This window comes from Pterocles gutturalis, unplaced genomic scaffold, assembly GCF_000699245.1.
Source record: "Pterocles gutturalis isolate BGI_N339 unplaced genomic scaffold, ASM69924v1 scaffold16368, whole genome shotgun sequence".
NCBI classification, from domain to species: Eukaryota; Metazoa; Chordata; class Aves; order Pterocliformes; family Pteroclidae; genus Pterocles; species Pterocles gutturalis.
In genome coordinates this window covers 1-18,513 of record NW_010123345.1, presented here as the reverse complement: position 1 = coordinate 18,513, position 18,513 = coordinate 1, and the positions used below count along the sequence as shown (strand labels likewise).

Sequence of the window (18,513 nt, the reverse complement as noted above, 5' to 3'; positions counted from 1 at the left end):
TAGGGAAATCATTGTTCTTCTGGAGGACCTTCCATTCTGTTTCACCAGGGCTTCACACCTGAGTCTGTATGTCTTGGATATTATTAATACCTCAGGCAGTTGTGTTTTTGCTCAGAACAGAAGTCATTACGAGGACAGTGTCTGTTTGTCTTTCTGCTTTCTTTGAAACAGTTTTCAACCCTTTGCTTTTCTTTTGCCTTTCCAGGTGTGCGTGTGTGGTGTTAACTGGTTGTGATGTTCTTACACCCGAGCTAGCAGTCTCTGGAGGTGGTCATGGGTGCAGAACATGTTGTTGCCTTGACATTGCATGGTTCAGTACTGTGTCGTGACATGGTAATATATTACTCAATCTAAATTAAAATCCCACGGTGTAAGGATGTGCACGCTTAGGTTGGGGATGTTGGCACTAGTGTAAACACGTGAAGCCGTTCTTTATGGAGTTGGTTCAGCACATGCGTTGTAGCACTTGGGTCTTCACGTCACCTACCCAACAACACGGGTTGTTTCCCTGCCTGCTTTGCTTTGGTCGTTCGTGTGCTGAATTCTTTTCACTTATGTGACAGATTATATTTTCCCCTTGGGCCCCTCAGAGTAAAAGATGGCCTGGATACTTGCAAACACACAGATTCTGTTCTGTTCGGTCTGCTTTTCTGTGTGCAATAAACAAGTCTTTTTCCTGTTCGTTTTCAGATGTCTCTGTTGATTTCTAGTTCCAGCAACTTTTGTTGTCATACTTTACAAACCTCACCTCTTCCTGTTACCATCTGCTCAGTCAGGTCTGGCTACTTTTCATTGTGTTTCTTCTGTTTCCTCAGGATTGTACTGGCGGCGCTGTGCAAAAACTCCTTTCCTGTCTTTTTCTAACCTAACAAGTTCAGCTATCGTCTCTTCTGTACTCATGCATATTGCTTGTTCCTTTGTGCATTTTGTGAGAGTGTCTGATGTGTTACCTGTGAAAAATCTGTGGATTCATGTGTTTTACAAAGCTTTGTTTTGGTTTTTTGTTTTGCTGTAGCCTCTGAACAAATACCAGATGGTAACAAATTTATTTCACTGTTGCCCTACAAAAGAGATTTAATAAATGACTTTCGGTTTAGCAGACTTATAGTCACTCATGGAAAGCCATTGATGTCATGTTTATGATGACTGTAAAGCCATTCAAGATGTAAACTAACCTTTCCTTATTGGATGAAAATAATTGAAATAATTAGTGATATTTTTGTCCTTGTTGAATCTTAGAATGCTTAAGCCAATGCAATTTGATAATGTTGTGGGAAGAAATAGTCCTGCCCTTCCCAGTGGTCTCCTTCTCGATCTTTTCTTTGTACCAGCATGTACATTTATACACCTGCATAAGACTGAGGAAATAAACTAGTTGGAGAAAAATGAATGTTTTTCATGTGGACCTCTTTTCCAAGTTGAGTATGGGGTGAACTGTACATGGTGTGCAAGAAGAGGAGGTTTTCATTTATTTACTTCAAGATCAGCATCTGCTGAAATGTCTTTTATATTAGAATGTAGATTATGTGATGTTCCCAAATAGTGTGACAAATTTATTTGGGGAAAGAAGCTATTCACATAGCTTCTTGTGTGTAAAATACAAAAACCAAAATAAGTCTCAAAACTAGACTACTTTTTTATTTTCCCAGTTTGCTCATGTGTATGGATTAAATGTAATAAAAAAGAACATGCCTTGAAGCTCCATTAATTATTTCTGTTAAGCAGACTGGCTAAACACATTCTGGAGTAAAGAGCACTGTATAGCAATCTCCAGAATAAAAATTTAGGCTGTTTAGTAGAGGTGCTGCTTTTACCCTGAGTATTTTAACCATGAAAATTCAAGATGCAGAATTTCAGTTTTTCAGCTGTGAGATGTAGTGTCCAATAGTATTATAATGCCTGTTTCTTGTAAGAATAATGTTTTTCGTTGTTTGTTACTGAATTTGCCCCAGTAGCTGTCTTGCAAGTGGTAGTTAGCTCTCCTTTGATCTTAGCACGTGAACCGTAAGTAGAATTTCACTTGGCCAGGTTGTTAGAAGATGTCACTATAATGCTGTGTGGCCATTGTAATCTTCCTTCTCTTTCCTAGGTTGCTGTAAGGCCTGAAGAGTTGACTGGAAACAACACCAGGGTGGAGGTTACAACACTGTGGTAAGTATGCTATTTTAAAACATAGAGGGGAGAAGCTGGGAAAGGAGCTGATACGGAATTATGAGTCCAGGAGTGAATCACTCGGTGATGAATAGTCTGCAGCTTTGTGTGGGAAGATTAAAGTGCTGAGGATTTTAAAAGAGGAGAAAGCAGTAGCTGGCAGCACGTTCTTGCTCCTGGCAAAGGAAAGGAATATGCATGCAGAGTATAAGGAAAGGTACTTCATGCTTCACATTTTCATAAAGCTGTAAAACATACTAATCCGTTAATCATCATAGTGTGCTTGCTAGTTATAGCATTGTTTTTGTTGCTGCTCAAGTGAAAACTGGGGAGAAATATAATGTTTTCCATTAATAACACGTAAGTTTAGTGATGAAATGAGAACTAGAAGTTGGGTGTCCTTGACGCCATACTCTACTAGTTTTACTACTTAATTTTATTAGTTTGTAAGGATGTAATAGTGGTAATAGTTTATGTTTGCAAAAAGGGAAGATTTTAGTCTCATTACACTTTATATCTTACTACCCTAGAACTAATCCAAAGTATTTCTAATGAGGTTATTGATTATTAATTTTTTTCCTCCTCCTAAAGTGGCTTTCTAGAAGATGACCATAGAGGATCTCCCAGAACCTTCCTTGGAAGGAGATTCCCTCATTGAAAGAGAACGGTTCTTATTCCCAAACTCTGAAACATCAGTTACTTTTTCTGTTGCTGCAGCACCAATGCCTTCAGACTGTGGTGTGTACTTTTAACGGAAAATGAATTTGTGATCAGCATAGAATAAATCTGAATAATCAATTTTAAGAAAAGCAATCAACTCTTAATTTATTCCTTCTTTTCAGAAAAAGTTTACTGCTTGTTCAAGTAATTCTCTGTTTTTTAAAGGAAATGAAAGATGAAGACCCATGCTTTTTCCATTTTTCTTATTACATATATTTTAAATTATAATATCTTTTCCTTTTACAGTTTCTTCTGTGCATGCAGTCAGAGGTTTGTAGGGTTTTTTACATCTCAGTGGGGGGTTTGTAGGTTTTTGTACATCTCAATGTAGAAGTTAAGATGTAAAATCGCAGTAATTAAATGTAGTTAAGCATCTACATCACATTTAAAATCTCTAGAGCCACACTTTTTCTTGTGCTTTCAGTGTGTGAACAATGCAGTACAGGGGAATATTTCTGTTGGAAGTGTAGATGTTTGGTGGTAAGGACTGAAATGAGTATTAAAAGAAAATTATAGCAAGTGTTGGTGATTGGCTTTTGAAATAATATTGAAGTGTCTTCACATATATAAATTATAATAATATTTAAAACAGGATAGAGAATATATTAAAATGTCACTGTAGGTAAGGATCTTCGTAGATAGATAGCTACAATTATAATGCCTTTGAATATTGCAGAAGATGTTAATAGCATCTATGTACTTAAAAAATTACCATCTCCACCTCTGTTTTTCCCATGCATTGATTATAGCGATCAACTGTATTCAGGAGAAATAAATACACATGATGTAATGCTCTGTCTTTGGCAGACTCAGCGTTCTTGAGACCCATTTGATGAGTTAGCGCAGACTGGAAATGTAACAGTTCCATACGATGTTTTAATACATGAACATGTGTCTTTACTTGATTTTAGCCCAGTTCTCATAACTTGTCCATCCCATGCTAGTCTAAGTACTGCCATGATTTATTCCATTCTGTTTTCTTATCGCTTGGAAAAGTTTTTCCATTTATCCTTCTTTAAACATTGTTGTGTTGCGGTATCTTCTAATAACACTACAGTATCACTACAGTCTGTCCTACTCAGTCTGTGCGGGCTCATTAAATAAAAGAAATTGCAATGTAACAGCAATATTACTGAACCTGGGTAAAGAAGGTTAAACCACAGCAGACAAAGGTTCTTGGTCATTACGTTAAGTGCATTTGTATTTCTCTAATACAGTTGAGCGCTGTGATCAATGCATGGGAAAGACAGAGGTGGAGGGAGTAATGTTTTAAAGTATCTGGACGCCATTGTCATCCTTTCCTGGAACTTCTTGTTTTAACAGAACATTTCTTTGGTTTGCAAACTCTACAGTTGATCACTTGTTAAGCACTTATAATGGTTGTTATTAATACTTAATATATTCTCAGGTTTTTACCCTAGCATGCTGATTGTAACAGTCTGTTGATTTCTGATGTATAATTTGGTTCAGGTTAGTAGCTAGGAGTCTTCCTGGTGGAGTAAGAATCATGCATGTTGTGTGAGATCATTAGTCTTGTTGGCTAGTTGTCTATTTGCTTCATAGCTTTGATGAAATCAGCTGGTTTATGCAGAAGTTAAATATTAGCACATAAATCAGTAGATCTGTATCAATACATGGGACATAGGTAAGAATCACACTTTGTGTAATGCTGGGAGATAAGGGGTTTGCTTTTTCATGTTAGATATCGGTGAAGTTGTCCTCCTTCATTCTTTTTGAAAGAAGGCAGTGCAGTTAGAGGAACTTGAGATAGCCAGGAAGTGAGCTCCATGTGTGCTTTAATCTGCTAATCCAATCTAGAAGTGTGGTATGCTCTTTTTGAGGAAAGGTTATAATAATTCATCCAGAGGTGGTTTGTACCATGTCATACACCGAAATGATGCTCTGTTTTACTTAACCTGTGTGTCTGTTCTGAGAGCCTTCTGTCTGCAATTGATGCAAGCTGACATTGTACATTTGTTTGAAACCTTTTTGAAAGGCAACTCCCAGATAGCTACAGCGGGGATAGAAGTTCAGTGTTTTCCATGATTCAGTCATTTGCTGATGACAACAGGTTCTGCTTCCGCTCCCTCTCCTAATAGCCATTGCTGTCCAGATTCTTGCATATAATTTTCCAGAGTTGGAAGAAAGTCCACAAATGTAAAATACAGTATGTGTGTATACATGCACACACATACACCTGTAAGTAGCATGAAATATCACACTTTAATAATAAGGTGTTTTTTACACCTATACTTTGGGTTGCTTGAAGAAGCACGAGGTTTAAAATCTTCAAAGTATCTTTTTTATTTTTTTTTAATCTTGGTTTGGTGGCTTAATTTTCAAATTTTTAAAAGTTTAAAAAATGTTCATTACCTGCAGCTGCTGCCAGTTTGGATTGATACATTCATGAAATATCTGAAAATCACGGAGGCCATTGAATGCCTTCCTGATTTGTGCCTGTGTTTATATTTTGGTACTTTTTATGTAAGTTGTGAGGGAAGAAGAGGGAAAAGACATATTTTGGAGCATATGGAGAAATCGTGTACGCATTTGAACACTGAGCGATCAAGAGGCTTGTCTGTGCTTGGGAACAGTTTTGAATCAGCAGTGTTTGGGTGGCTTGTGAAGGGAGAGTAAACCCTGATTAGCGTAATCACTGCTATCCCTGTTGGTCCTTGTCTAGACATAAAATCAGTCTTGCAGTACCATTGTATTGGTTGCTCATTTAAAGCTTTTTCAGAAGTATAAGCAAGACCTTAGTATTAAAGGAAAGGTAGACCAGATGTTAAAGAAAATTTTCTAAATTAATTCAACATTCCGATTTTCCAGTATAGTAGTGTGTCTTTTCCAATATAGAAGTGTCACTTCCAGAGTAGTGAAGTGACTCTGTGCTCTTCTTTGCCTCCAAGTTTGAAAAACTACATGCATGTTAAAAGTTTCAATTGTACCTAATGATTCCTTTTTTTTAACAGAATTTTCCTTCTTTGATCCCAATGATGCAGCATGTCAAGAAATTCTTTTCAACCCCAAAACATCAGTTTCTGAATTATTTGCTATCTTAAGGCAGTGGGTTCCACAGGTCCAGCAGAATATTGATATTATTGGGAATGAGGTGAGGTATAAATTGAAGATCCCTGAATGATTTCCCTGTTAAATACTGTGTTGACAACAAATAAAATCAGTTCATTCAGAAGCAGAACTAACCATAAATGCAGATACAGCTTCTGCCTTTTAACAAGTAGTTACTGATCAGTGCCTTGTATTCCACATGTTGTCAGCTTTCGTTTGGAGAGAGAAGGATGGATTAAAATTCAGTAGATTTGGATAGATGGTAGAAACAATGTTTCTTCTCAAAGCAGAGACCCTTCACCTTGGTGTTTCAGTTTCCTACTTAGCAGTAATCATAAACTCCAGTATATGAAGTTACAGTGAGGCCTGCCCTTAAGGCCAGTGTTTCCAAGGCACAAAATGAGTTAGGAACTGAAATCTCTTTGCAACCTGCAATAGGCTGCTTTCAGAAGACACCTTGTTTCTAGTAGTGCCATTGTACTTTTTTGGTTTGGGTTGTTTGTTTTTTTTGGTTGTTTGTTTTTTTTTTCTGGATTATAGGCTTTTCTAGACAGGTAGGGAAAACATAGTAACAAATCTGTAAACAATGATATTCATATAATACTATTTATTACATTTGTGCGTGTTGCTCAGTTCTGCAGATGCAGTCTATTCTGTCAGGCTTCTTTGTTGTTAGCATTGAAATGAATCCAGGGGTCAATATATCTGAAATAACTTATAAATACTACTAATGTTGGTGACATACCAGAGCTAAAATGTGCTCGTTTTCCACTTGTCTCTCAGATCATTAAAAGGGGTTGCAATGTGAATGACAGAGATGGACTGACCGATATGACTCTCTTGCATTACACTTGCAAATCAGGGGCTCATGGTATTGGTGAGTAAAGCAGCATCATTATAGGTGTAAAAACCTAATTAATTCACAAAGGCTAATCCCACTGACTATTACAGAATTTTTCCTTGCAGTAGATTTTTTTTTTTGGTGCCTGGTTTTGGCTCTTCTAGTGGCCATCAGAAAGGAAGATACAGAACTGTAGCACAGTTACAGCTGTGGCAGTTGGGAGTCAGCGGTACAGATATTGCAGACAATAGTACCAGCTTAAACATACTTAGTGTAGCAATGGCTGCTTCAGACTGGGGTGCAAACTAAGCTATCAGCAGCTTGCTTACATGAGTGAAACTAGAACATTTAGGTGACTGGCTGTCTGGTTTTTTTTATTTCACCCTGATCATGTCTGAAGAAAACAATAATCTTTGTTTGCATTTTTATAGTTATAAGTACTGGAAATGAGAGCATATTTAATTCTGTTTGAACACTCCTGCTAGCTTTTCCATGTTGTGTTACTTTTTTGTTGACCTGAACCCAGTTGTCCTCTGAATTTGAACTGAGTTAAATGTGGCATAGGTTAGAATTTCTGATGTTGACAGATCTTTTAACATAAGCTTCAGCATTGTGGTGTGTGATTTTTTTTTTCTTCTATCAGATACTAAAATCCATGGTTTTTATGGGTGACACATTATTTGCATTAAACAGGTAGTGTTGTATAATTTAGTAGAGATTTCAGCCCCTTATGATAAAAGGCAAAGATTTCTGCATCCTAATCTTAAAAAGAAAGGCATAGTAATTGTTCTGCTGTGAGCTTTAAGGGTTTCATGTAGATTATGTGGTTGTTTTTTGTGGTCAAATAAATCTCTGATGTATATTTTACAAAATTTACCTTGCAGGTGATGTTGAAACCGCTGTAAAATTTGCAACACAGCTTATTGATTTGGGTGCTGATAGCAGTTTACGCAGCCGCTGGACGAATATGAATGCTTTGCATTATGCTGCCTACTTTGATGTTCCAGAACTTATTAGTCTTATTTTGAAAAATGCAAAGCCAAAAGGTGGGCATTGTTACTTTTGTTTCATGTGGTTGTGCATATTTTGTTACGCTGTTGATCCTAAGCTGGTGTGTAGGGTTTGTTTATCCATTAGACATAAATACATACACATACATAATACATAAATACATAATACATAAGTAATTTCTAATCTCTCATTTTTTTAGTCAGCCTCATTGGTTTGCTTTCTTCTTAGCCTTTTTTTTTTTTGTGGTTTAATGTGATGGTTATATTGCTGGTTTTTAAACTTGAGCTTTGTACAAGATGGTAGAGAAGTATCTAATGGAACAGAAAGTAAACTGGTTAATTCTAAGTTGTTGAGGACCAAGAGAATGTATGCAGAAAACCAAAGATGTAACTACTCTGGTAAATTCTTAGGGTTTTAAAGATTCCTTAACCATTGAGAAGTATGTTTGAAATGCTGGGAGAAGGGTAAATGAGAAGTGAGGATTTGGCAATGGCATGTGGTGACCTAGTGACTGAAACAGCTTTGACGTGCTCAATTTTCCCACTTCTTGGCTTACACATGACCTAAGGTCATGTGTAAGGAACAGTTTGACTCTAGTGTTTGGCATAAATAGATAATACCTTTTGGAACGATAATATGAAGGATTGGTAATTGGAGCCCTATTTATACTTACGCAAGTGGAAATACAGAAATAGTTCTGAACCAGAACCATTTGTTCCTAATTTGGTCAGGATATCAAAACCAGTAAGCAGTTTTAATACTAAAATTCTACAAATGTCAGTTTGTTTTACTGAATGTCCTTCTGATTGTGCCATTTTTCAAGATGATTAATCCCCTTTTTTAGTTAGTTGTAGCTAAAGACTCTTTCTCAAAATTCTGAAAAGCAGATAGTTTTTGGAGTACCCAAGGCTTGCTTACCACGTCCTGAATCATCGTGGAAGTAATTGTTAAACGGCGTTGTTATTGGTACGACATACTTAAGAGGTAATAAGTGTAGCTTGGTAACAAAAGACAAAATAAGACTGCACAGTAGTTGAGTCCACATCACATTTCAATAGTCCGGTCTCCATAATTTGCATCAGCAGATCAGGTCTTTTTTCAGACCTCATTTGCATTTGGTGTTCTCACCGCCTCCTGTGCGGTGCCTACGGAAGGGGTGGGAATTTGCTCAGATTTCCAAGGAAACCACTCTGGTTAAATGCCTTGGCAGTTTGGTAACTCTTGGGTAAGCAGATGATTTTTCTAATCTCAAAAAATGTATAAAATTATTTGCCGTGTGACATGAAAACAGTGGATGGTCTGAATTAATAGCAGGAATAATCTCAGCTCCATACTGCATCAGGCAGTTTGCAGACAAGAGAGGATGTACATAGAAGGCAAACATGCCTTGGATGGATTCATACTGAACTGGAGAAAAAATGGTTGTTAATGTATAAATAACTTTTCAAGACAGTGGTGTACTGACTCTGAAACACCTGTTGTAAAACAGCCACTACCACAGATGTTTCCTTTTGATTTCCTCGTAAACTATTTCCTTTATGACGCTCTGCAGTTAAATTCTTGATACAGGTTTACTCCTTAATTTTTAGAACAGAGAGCTAGTTTGATCTTAGATTTTTAGAGGTTTTAAATATAAAAATAATTAAAGGCTTAAGAATTAGAAACGTTGTGTGATGCCATTAGACAATGACTGTAACCTGCATGGGTTGCTAATGACAGACCATTGCTGCATATTAACTACCCCCAAACTAACTAGGGGACATTAGTGGGTAACGTTTGATAAATATATATGTTTCTTTTTGTCACCTGTACTATGCCAACTTAGGCGTAGAACAAAGCTGTAAGAAAGCAGTGTTTAAAAACTCCAAGCATGAAGCTTGCGAGTCTGAGGAAGTCACACTAGTCTAGTTAAAAAAAAAATAAATCTACACGTGAGTTATTTTTTAACACAGGAGTACATGCAACTGTTGCCAACTTAGTAGCTGATGTTACTGATCAGTATTTCTGCAGATTGGTTTCTATGTGCGTAGAAAATACTTAATTGATGGCATTATTAAACACTAAATTTTCAATAGTTGTATATAACTATGCAGCTTCTACTCAGTTTTCATCTGGTAATGGTCTTTTGACATTTGATATATGAAGGGTACATCTGCATACATAGGTGTCGTTAGGATTGCATCATGTGAATGCAGGTTTTTTTTGCGTGTGTGCCAATTAAATTTAAAATAGATGAGTTTGTATAAGTGCAATTGTAAAACTGGTAAATTTGATCCCAAATTTGTTATCTTTGATCTTTATAAAATTCAGAATCACTCTTTATTAGTATGTGTGAAGTTGACATGTCTATACAGATATATGTATTTATGTATCTTCTGTATATGTTGATGTTTTATTTGCCCCCAAAATAATAATTTAGTATAACTATATAAGGATGCTGACACAGTTGGGATACACTTTGCTTATCACATTTTGAGAAGGGCTAGTGGTTTTTATGACAGAGACTGATACTGGAAAATAGTAGGAGACTGTACAGGTGGAATTAGATTCCTCACCAGTATTTCAAATTGGGACATTATTGCTAATACTCGTTGGCTTTTTTGGTTTGTGTGTTAAATCAGCTGGCATTTTTAGTTAACGGTCATATATATATATATAATTGACTCAAACTGACATCCCTCTTGTATAATTTAGGAGAGGAGCCAAAGAATATATATGCATTAAAGCTCCAGTCTTCTGCAACAATAATAACTTCATAGCACATTGAGAGATATATTGGGAACAATTGACAGAAATATATGTTATGCTGAACCTCTTCTAGTCAAATGCAGTGCTCCATTTTCCAAACTACCAGTGCAAGACCTTTCAGAGTGCATTTCTTTGAAAACAAAGAAATTATAAAAATCACTAGCTCTTACTTCTTTCTCGGCCATCAGTAATTAAATCAATGTAAAGCAGAGGTATAATCAGTTTTCTCTTGCCCCACTATCTGCTCACAAAAGAAAACTGGTTAAAGATGCATCTCATTTTAACATTTGGCACCTAGAAGCAGTAAACTATAAATATATCTGAAACATTAATTTATATGCAAACCTAAAGTTACTAACTTGTTAATCTTGGCACAGTAGATTGGGCATCCTGAATATCAACAATTTTGCAGTTAAGTCATCAGTATTATCAAAGGAATGATAGTAAACGTTCATCTTCCAGAATGGTTCGTGGTCTGAATAAAGAGATGCAGATGAGGTTGATATTCTGTGTAGAATTACTTCTTGTATGCATTTAGTACATAAATAATGGTATCTCTATGTAAATGTTAACATAAACTGTAAAAGTGAATGTCCTCTCAAGGAATCTGTAGGGTGAAATGTTCACGTAACAGACTTACATACCTCACATGTGATGTTTAATTTCAGATGTGGATGCCACCTGTAGTGATTTTGATTTTGGAACAGCTTTGCATATTGCTGCCTTTAACCTATGTACAGGAGCTGTCAAGTGTTTACTGGAACATGGAGCAAATCCTGCCTTTAGGGTAAGGAGTTAGGCTGTAGATTCACCAAAAGGTGAAAGAAGTACCTGGAAGAATTGAACAATCTGTCCAGGATTTTGTTTAGCTAAAAATGTGTTACATGGAGTGATAGTGCCTCAGAAAAATTATTTATAACTCATCGTGGATGATGTTGTATGCTTTTTCTTCCTTGTTGGTTAAAGTTTGTGTTTTTATGTCACAGTCAAGTTCATTAGTTCAAATAGCTTTCAAGATGCTTTTGTACTTGTTGCTTGAACTTTAATTTGTTAGTTCTTTGTGTCTTGCAACTACAAATGGTAGACCTGAGTTATAGTGTAAAGTGTTGCTATATGTGTCTAGCCACAAATCTTGGGTTTTGATTAGGTTTTTTTTGTTTTTTTTTTTTTTTTTTAGCATAGTCAGTATCTCAGGTCTCTGCTTTCTGTTTTTTAATGAGAAATTGTTTTAAAGGTACTTGAGTCGTTATTTCATGTATCACTGATGATGTAAAATCTTGTGGAACATTGTTCATACTTCATGATCTTCAATCTAGATTTCTTTAAAACCGCTGTTTTTCTTCTTTGTGTCATTATTTAGTGTGCATGTACATGTTTCAGGTTCTATGGCAGCTATATGTTTTGAGTCTGTTGTCACAGGGAGTACTGTTTTGTAGTTGCACGAGCATTCTGAGCTGGAAAAAGGTGACTCTGCCCTTGAGAAAAGCAATCCTGTGCCACTGTGCCTACTTTTGCCTTCTTGCCTCTGCTCCGCCCACTACTTTCAATCCCGCAATGGAGTTCTGACCAGAGATAGTGTGTAGAGTTTGCTTAGATGAGGACGAGAGAGTGTAAGTGCTGAGTAAGGATTATAGTTTTCTAGGGTTGAGGGAGGGAGATTTAGAGGGGGCTCAGGGAAGGTTGAGCTTTTAGTCTGGTTTTTTTAAGGAAATAAAGCAAATAGAGTCTTGCTCTGCATCATTCCTTCTTTGAACTTTTGCTAATTTCTGAGTCCAGGGTCTCATCTGAGACTGAGATAATTATGTTTCCACAAACTTTGTGAAAGTTGGCAGGTAGGTGAAGATCCATACTAATGCCTTTGCTGAAGAAAGCGTAGGTAGAACTTGCCATTGTGGGAGCCTGAACAGCCCAACAGTGTACTTGCTGTCTGGCCAACTGGCCTTGAGTTGAGGTCTTAGCTCCAGGTGAGCTGCTACTCCAACAGCTTTGGCCTAGGGTGAGTGTCACATGGGAAATAGGGGAATCGCAGTCACTGCTCTCTGGGAATGGGAAGTGTTTGGAAACGACTCTGTCCTTAATTCATCTCTCATGGAATAGTCTATATCTAAATAAACCTGAACAGGTTTATTCAAGTATTTATGTGAGACATCAACTTTGTGTATGCTATATAATTCTGCAACATGAATTAATTAAATTCTATCTTATGTTGTAATAAGGTTCACCAAGGAGTAAGCTATACACTGGGTAAAGATAAATTCTCTGCAAACTGTTAGGGTTTCAGTATTGGCATTGCAGACCAGAATTCTTGCTTGCTTTCCTATATCTGTGTTCAGGTGCACAGGTATATACAGGTGTTTTTTTCATGAGTTCTGAGTACTAATAAGGTTCTAAGATTAAAAATTTTGTTAACTTAGCACTTTTGAAAAAAAGACACTGTAAATGCTAGTTTATATGTTTAAGGATGTCTTGGCATCCTTGTTTGAAAATGTGGATGTTTTTATGGTTTATATTCTAGGGAAAATATCTAATGAAGAGGATTAAAAAATTCATAAATAGTTTTGCCTGATCAGGTGTATTTTGTCACAGCAGTAAATCCTGTGCTATGTTATGTTTCTACAGAATGACAAAGGGCAGATCCCAGCAGATGTGGTTCCTGATCCGGTAGATATGCCACTGGAAATGGCAGATGCAGCAGCCAGTGCAAAAGAAATCAAGCAGATGTTGCTGGATGCAGTGCCTCTCTCATGTGACATCTCAAAAGCTATGATTCCAAACTATGATCATGTCACAGGCAAGGCCATGCTTTTATCGCTTGGCCTGAAACTGGGAGATCGTGTTGTTATTGCAGGACAGAAGGTATGATGCTACCCTCATAATTTCTTGACAGTCAATTTATTTACCCCTTTCGAGACATATCTCAAATCTGAGGATCCAAAACACTTTCTGGAAGGTACGATGAACTCTGGATGGCAGTAAGACTCTGGTTAGAGAAAGTAGTAAGCTGAACAGTTATGTGTTAAAGAAAGTCACTACTGTGAAAAGCTGTTTTGACAGGCACAGTCAGCATTTTGTATCTGTAAGCAACATTTTTAACGGTCTCCTATAGTACATCAGCATAGCCCTGTTTTTATTAACATTTTTGATGTCACGTCAAAATGATGGTAAAATTTACTGATTACTTTGTGAGTTAGCCACCTTTCAGTTACGAGTATGTATTCGTGAATTACCCCTGATAATTTCCAGAAGGTGGTAAAAGAAAACCTTAGTTCTATTTAGCCTGTAGTAACCTAATTTCACTGCTGCAATGCAGCTAAAATCTTTGAAGTGGTGCTGTGCCAGTGGGGTTGTTACATGGTTCTCTGGAAGTATGAGTAGTTAATACTGGTGCAGGTGTAATGTGTATAGAGTTTAAGAAGCTACCTTGCTAGACACATTTTTTTAAAATGTGTTTGAAAAATGTAACATTGATATGTAGTTAGTATTCATACCTTTTATTTGCTCTGATAGTAAGGGCTCTGAAATTACTTAAGAGTGCTAGAACTCTTTTAAAGATTTCAAATATTTTTCTGGTAAATATTGAAGGCATTTGTGAGCAAAATTTTATGTTTAAAGTAACTTTACCTTTAATAATTTTTCTACTGTAAATTCAGATTTGTAATTACCAGAGCTGAAGTGTTCTTAAGTGAACACCGAGAGTGCAAAGCAGCTTCCATTCTGTATTTTCATTTGGTGTAGTCTTGAAATAGAGTCAGGAAAAGCGAAGGAATCGCTAGCTATGCAGAAGACATTTTAACTGAAGTAGCCACTTATTCTTTAAAGACAGTAAAAAGTTTATGGGAGTTTCTTTTACAGAAAGCCATTGCACAGTGAAAGCGAGGGGAGATAATGTAACTGCAAGTTAATGGAGGCTTTATAGCAAGAAAGGGAAGAAATGAGTCCTCTTGTGTGTCTTTCCTCTGAGTAAGGCCCATAGAACTGTTTGAACTGTAATGTGCTTACCGTGTATGGATAAAGCTTCCTGGGTTTGGTTACTTTTTTGTTTATCAAGTACGGCATTGCAGTGTTTTTGCATTTGTTGGAAGCTGTGTTTCTGCTGCCAAAGGCCAGCAGAGCTTTCCAGGTAGTTTTTATTTTTAAGGAAGCCAAAGCTGTCATATGGCAGGTGGGAAGGAGGAATGTTATTGTGCTTTTTGATCTTCCTTTTCCACATCTTCTTTCCTCCCGTCCTTTCTTTGTCTGTGAGGAGCTGTGCTGCATTACTCCCGCATTGTTTCCCACCCACCGTCTCCATTTGTCTGAATGGAGAAATTGATCTCAGCCCTGTCTTCCCCTCTCCCTTGATACTCATAGATGTGTGCAGGGTGGAGCAAAAGTGAGAACAGGATGATGAAAATGGTGCCCAATTCTTTTATCTCCTCTTGGATCCGTTCTCATTTCCAGAATATGGAAGCTGGGATGAGCGCACTGGAATGACAGCATTTTTACGAGCAGTGTTTATGAATTCCTGTTCTCTTTCCTGCTTCTGCAGTCTCCTAACGTATTGTCTTTAATGAAGCTTGAAAGCCAAGCGCAGTATATGCCAGAGGGAAAATGGATTCCTCTCTGGATTCCTACTGTACCTGTCATCCTAGTTGTTTTACAAGGCAGAAAGCTGTGTAAGCGGATGTTTATGTGTACATGATTTGGGGTGCCCCAGCTTCACCAGCTCATGCTCTGCTAGATTATACATTATCTGAATGGACACTCAATGAAATGCGAGTGCAGGGAAACCAGCAGCTGGAGGAAAACTTTTCTCCTGTTCCTGTCATGTTTCTCATGTGCAAGATGTCCTCTGCTCCTTACCTGCGCGAGTCCGAGGGCTCGTGCAAAATTGGAGCCTTAGTTTTGCCGTCTCCACCTCCAGTTTAAGATGCTGGTACCTTCCCTCTGGTCAGTAAGTGCCTGGAGAGTGAAACAATCTGTTAGGCTGCTTGGCCAAGCTTCCTCCGGCTGAATTTGACCTCTGGGTTGGTAGCTGAAAAGTCTGGGCCTAGATTAGTGTAATGTACCTGTCTATAACAATCAGGTTTAAAGGAGACCTTCAGAGTAAAAGAAGAACAGGCTCTGGGTCATGTTTATTTCTTTACAGAACATTAAGAAAGAGTATCTGGAAGGCTGTATAGTAAAGAAGAAAAAATGGTTTCTGTCTGTTTACTCTCTGAGGGCTGGGTTAGACAGCGAAGTCATAGTAAAAAATGAACTAATAGTATTAAGGTCACATGAGGTAATGAAAACTGAGCAACTGAAAGATCAAAGGTTTTTCTTACTAAAACTAATTTTAAAATCAAATATAAAAATTCATTTAAATCACTGCATCTCTGCTAGTTTTTCCTCCCTCATTTGGTTGAAGTGGGTGAGCTTATAATGTATATTTGTGGTGACTGAGGTCCACCAGCAAGACTGGTCTGTCCTGATATTCTTGATGTACTTATCTGTTCAAAGTTTACACAGTATATATTGAAGCAGCAAAAAAATGTTACAACATTTGCTCGCTTTTTAGATTTTGTTTAATCATAAAGAAGGAATAAAAGACTTATTTAAAAAAATTAAATATGCTCTGAAGTTTACCATTTAACTTTTGCAATGTATTTAAATATATGTACTTATATATCCATACTTATACACATGCAGATATATTTACAGATTTTTTTTTTAATGTAGTATTTCCATGGATCTGCAATTCAGCAAGGTATCTAGCCATGATTCTGGAACTATTGGTGTGGAAGGCACTGAAAATATATGCCTGTATTGTCAGGCGTATACTCCTGTACCTTGCTGACTTGGAGCCGTATTGTAGGGTGGTACTTAGTGCCTCATTCTTGTCTGTTATGAGATTTCACAATAACCACAGCTTTTGTTTAACACAAAATATATACAGAAAGACTAGTACATTTTGAAAAATACGCTGGCTGGCATTGAAAGATAGGAATGTCAGTAATCAAGGGAGATTGTTGCTTGTATTTCTCTGTTCTGATGAAAAGCTCAGAGGTGACTTGCTGTCTCCTTTGTAATCTATACTATGCTCTTGTAAGCAAGACTTGTTTAACAAAGTCACTCTGTGTTGATGCTTTTTGGTTTAGGTTGGTACGTTAAGATTTTGTGGCACAACAGAATTTGCCAGTGGCCAGTGGGCTGGCGTGGAGCTGGATGAACCAGAAGGAAAGAACAATGGAAGTGTTGCAAAAGTCCAGTACTTCAAGTGTGCACCGAAATGTGGTATAACCTTTAATTTTTTCTTACATTTTTTAAAACCTGGATTTTGAAAAAGTGTTGGAAGATATGACCCTTTTGGGAGAATAAAAACAGATAACAAATTCCATTGGTTTTCTTTTTAGTACTTAACTTTGTTTTATTGATTCTTTTAACTGTTCCTAGTGTTTTGGCCACAACTATTTGCAAAACCACTGAAACAATCAGCCAGTCAAAATTTCTGGTTATTTCCTTGAAACTGTCTCATTTTTCCATGTATTGTTGAAGCTATTTGTTTGTGTTTTAACAATAATGGCCATGTTTCTTTAACTGCTTTGCACTAATTTTTAAAAGATTCACACCTGTAGGTGTTTTCTAACTTCCAGCTTGAGGTATTTTAATTGATATTTCATGGACAGTCATGATATACAAAGTGTTGCAGTGGAGACTGAACGTTACCGTTAGGACAAAGATTCTAATCGACAGTTTTACTGACTTGCTTATTCTGTTCAAGCTGCTTGATAAGTCTTTCGGTTTCACTGTTAATTTGAGCTAGTCCTTTCTACTCTGCAAGTGCTTTGTCAGCATGGCAAACTATGATCGTGGCTGAAAAAAACCCTTAAATTGGTTGATTGAAGAGATAGTAGCCAGAAAGTTTTGTTGCACTAATATTATTTCTGGTTCTCTTTTGTCACATACATTTTTTGCTCCAGGTATCTTTGCACCTCTGTCTAAAATAAGCAAGGCTTCTGATCACAAAAAAAGCTTTGTACGAAGTTCTTCCATGCGGTTTTCGCCTTTGGTCAAATCCAAGAAAATAGATGTGACGCACATAACTTCCAAAGTGAATTCGGGTGAGTATTTTCTTGTATGTTGAGACAGGATTGAGATACTAATCTTCAATCTACACCAATCGTGTAAATGTTGGTATTAAAATACTTGTTTGGAATTAGTTCCTCACTTGGGATGAGAAGGTGGTATTTATTAATTACGTGTTCTCATTATTAGAAGTAGCCTTTTAACTAGTACTGGAAGGATGTTGAGTGTACTTTAGTGATTATAGTTGATCTGATGTACTAGTAGAGGTCTTTAAAGACTCTGTTAAAAAAAAAATTCACCACAACATTTATTCTTGAGCCTTTAATGTCATTTTTGTTTGGCTGTGGTATCAGTTAAATGTCTAAACTTAACATGGTTTCATTTATCAAGATCTTCCTGGGTGACTTGAAACTTACTGAAATTGGTGAAAATCTAGAAACTAATCTATATACACCTTTATATATAGAAATTGAAGAAACTTATTTTTTCTGGCAAAATGATAGAACACAATCAGTCAAATTGTTCCTTGATCTGCTTATTAAGTTATCTGAGTAAAACCAGAGGCAAATTAGAAGGGAAAGGCTGTCCTTTTAGTACGGCCTCAGTCTACTGGTTGGAGTACAAGGCTCAGTCCCTGGCTGTAGCTTAGTCTTTTGTAATTTATTAAAATTACATAATCCTTCTATGTAAGTTCCCTCCTTGTGAAGTAAGAAAGATGCACTTTTTCTCTCTGTTGAGGTTCCAAGGTGTTTGGAGTACAGACTCTCCCTTTCTGTGTGTGGTGCCCACTGTGCATCATCTGGCCCCGTGTCTGTCTGGCTGCATAGTGATGTCAGTAAATATATTACATGAGCATAGGTTACTCACACTAAGGCAGCACAGCTTAAGGGATGGAAGATAGAATCATAGAATCATTAGGGTTGGAA

At 37.0% G+C, this 18,513-nt stretch overlaps 1 protein-coding gene across 1 annotated transcript; it reads left to right on the top strand.

Annotated features, from left to right (window-relative positions):
* Positions 1-2,756: 2,756 nt before the first annotated feature.
* On the top strand, positions 2,757-17,622 carry LOC104464989 (CAP-Gly domain-containing linker protein 4-like; the record flags this gene model as incomplete). Its single annotated transcript, XM_010077877.1, has 8 exons — positions 2,757-2,889; positions 5,844-5,983; positions 6,724-6,817; positions 7,666-7,827; positions 11,209-11,327; positions 13,160-13,396; positions 16,660-16,795; positions 17,482-17,622. Coding segments are annotated over exons 1-8 (1,162 nt in total), but the record flags the coding sequence as incomplete, so codon positions are not given.
* Positions 17,623-18,513: the final 891 nt, after the last annotated feature.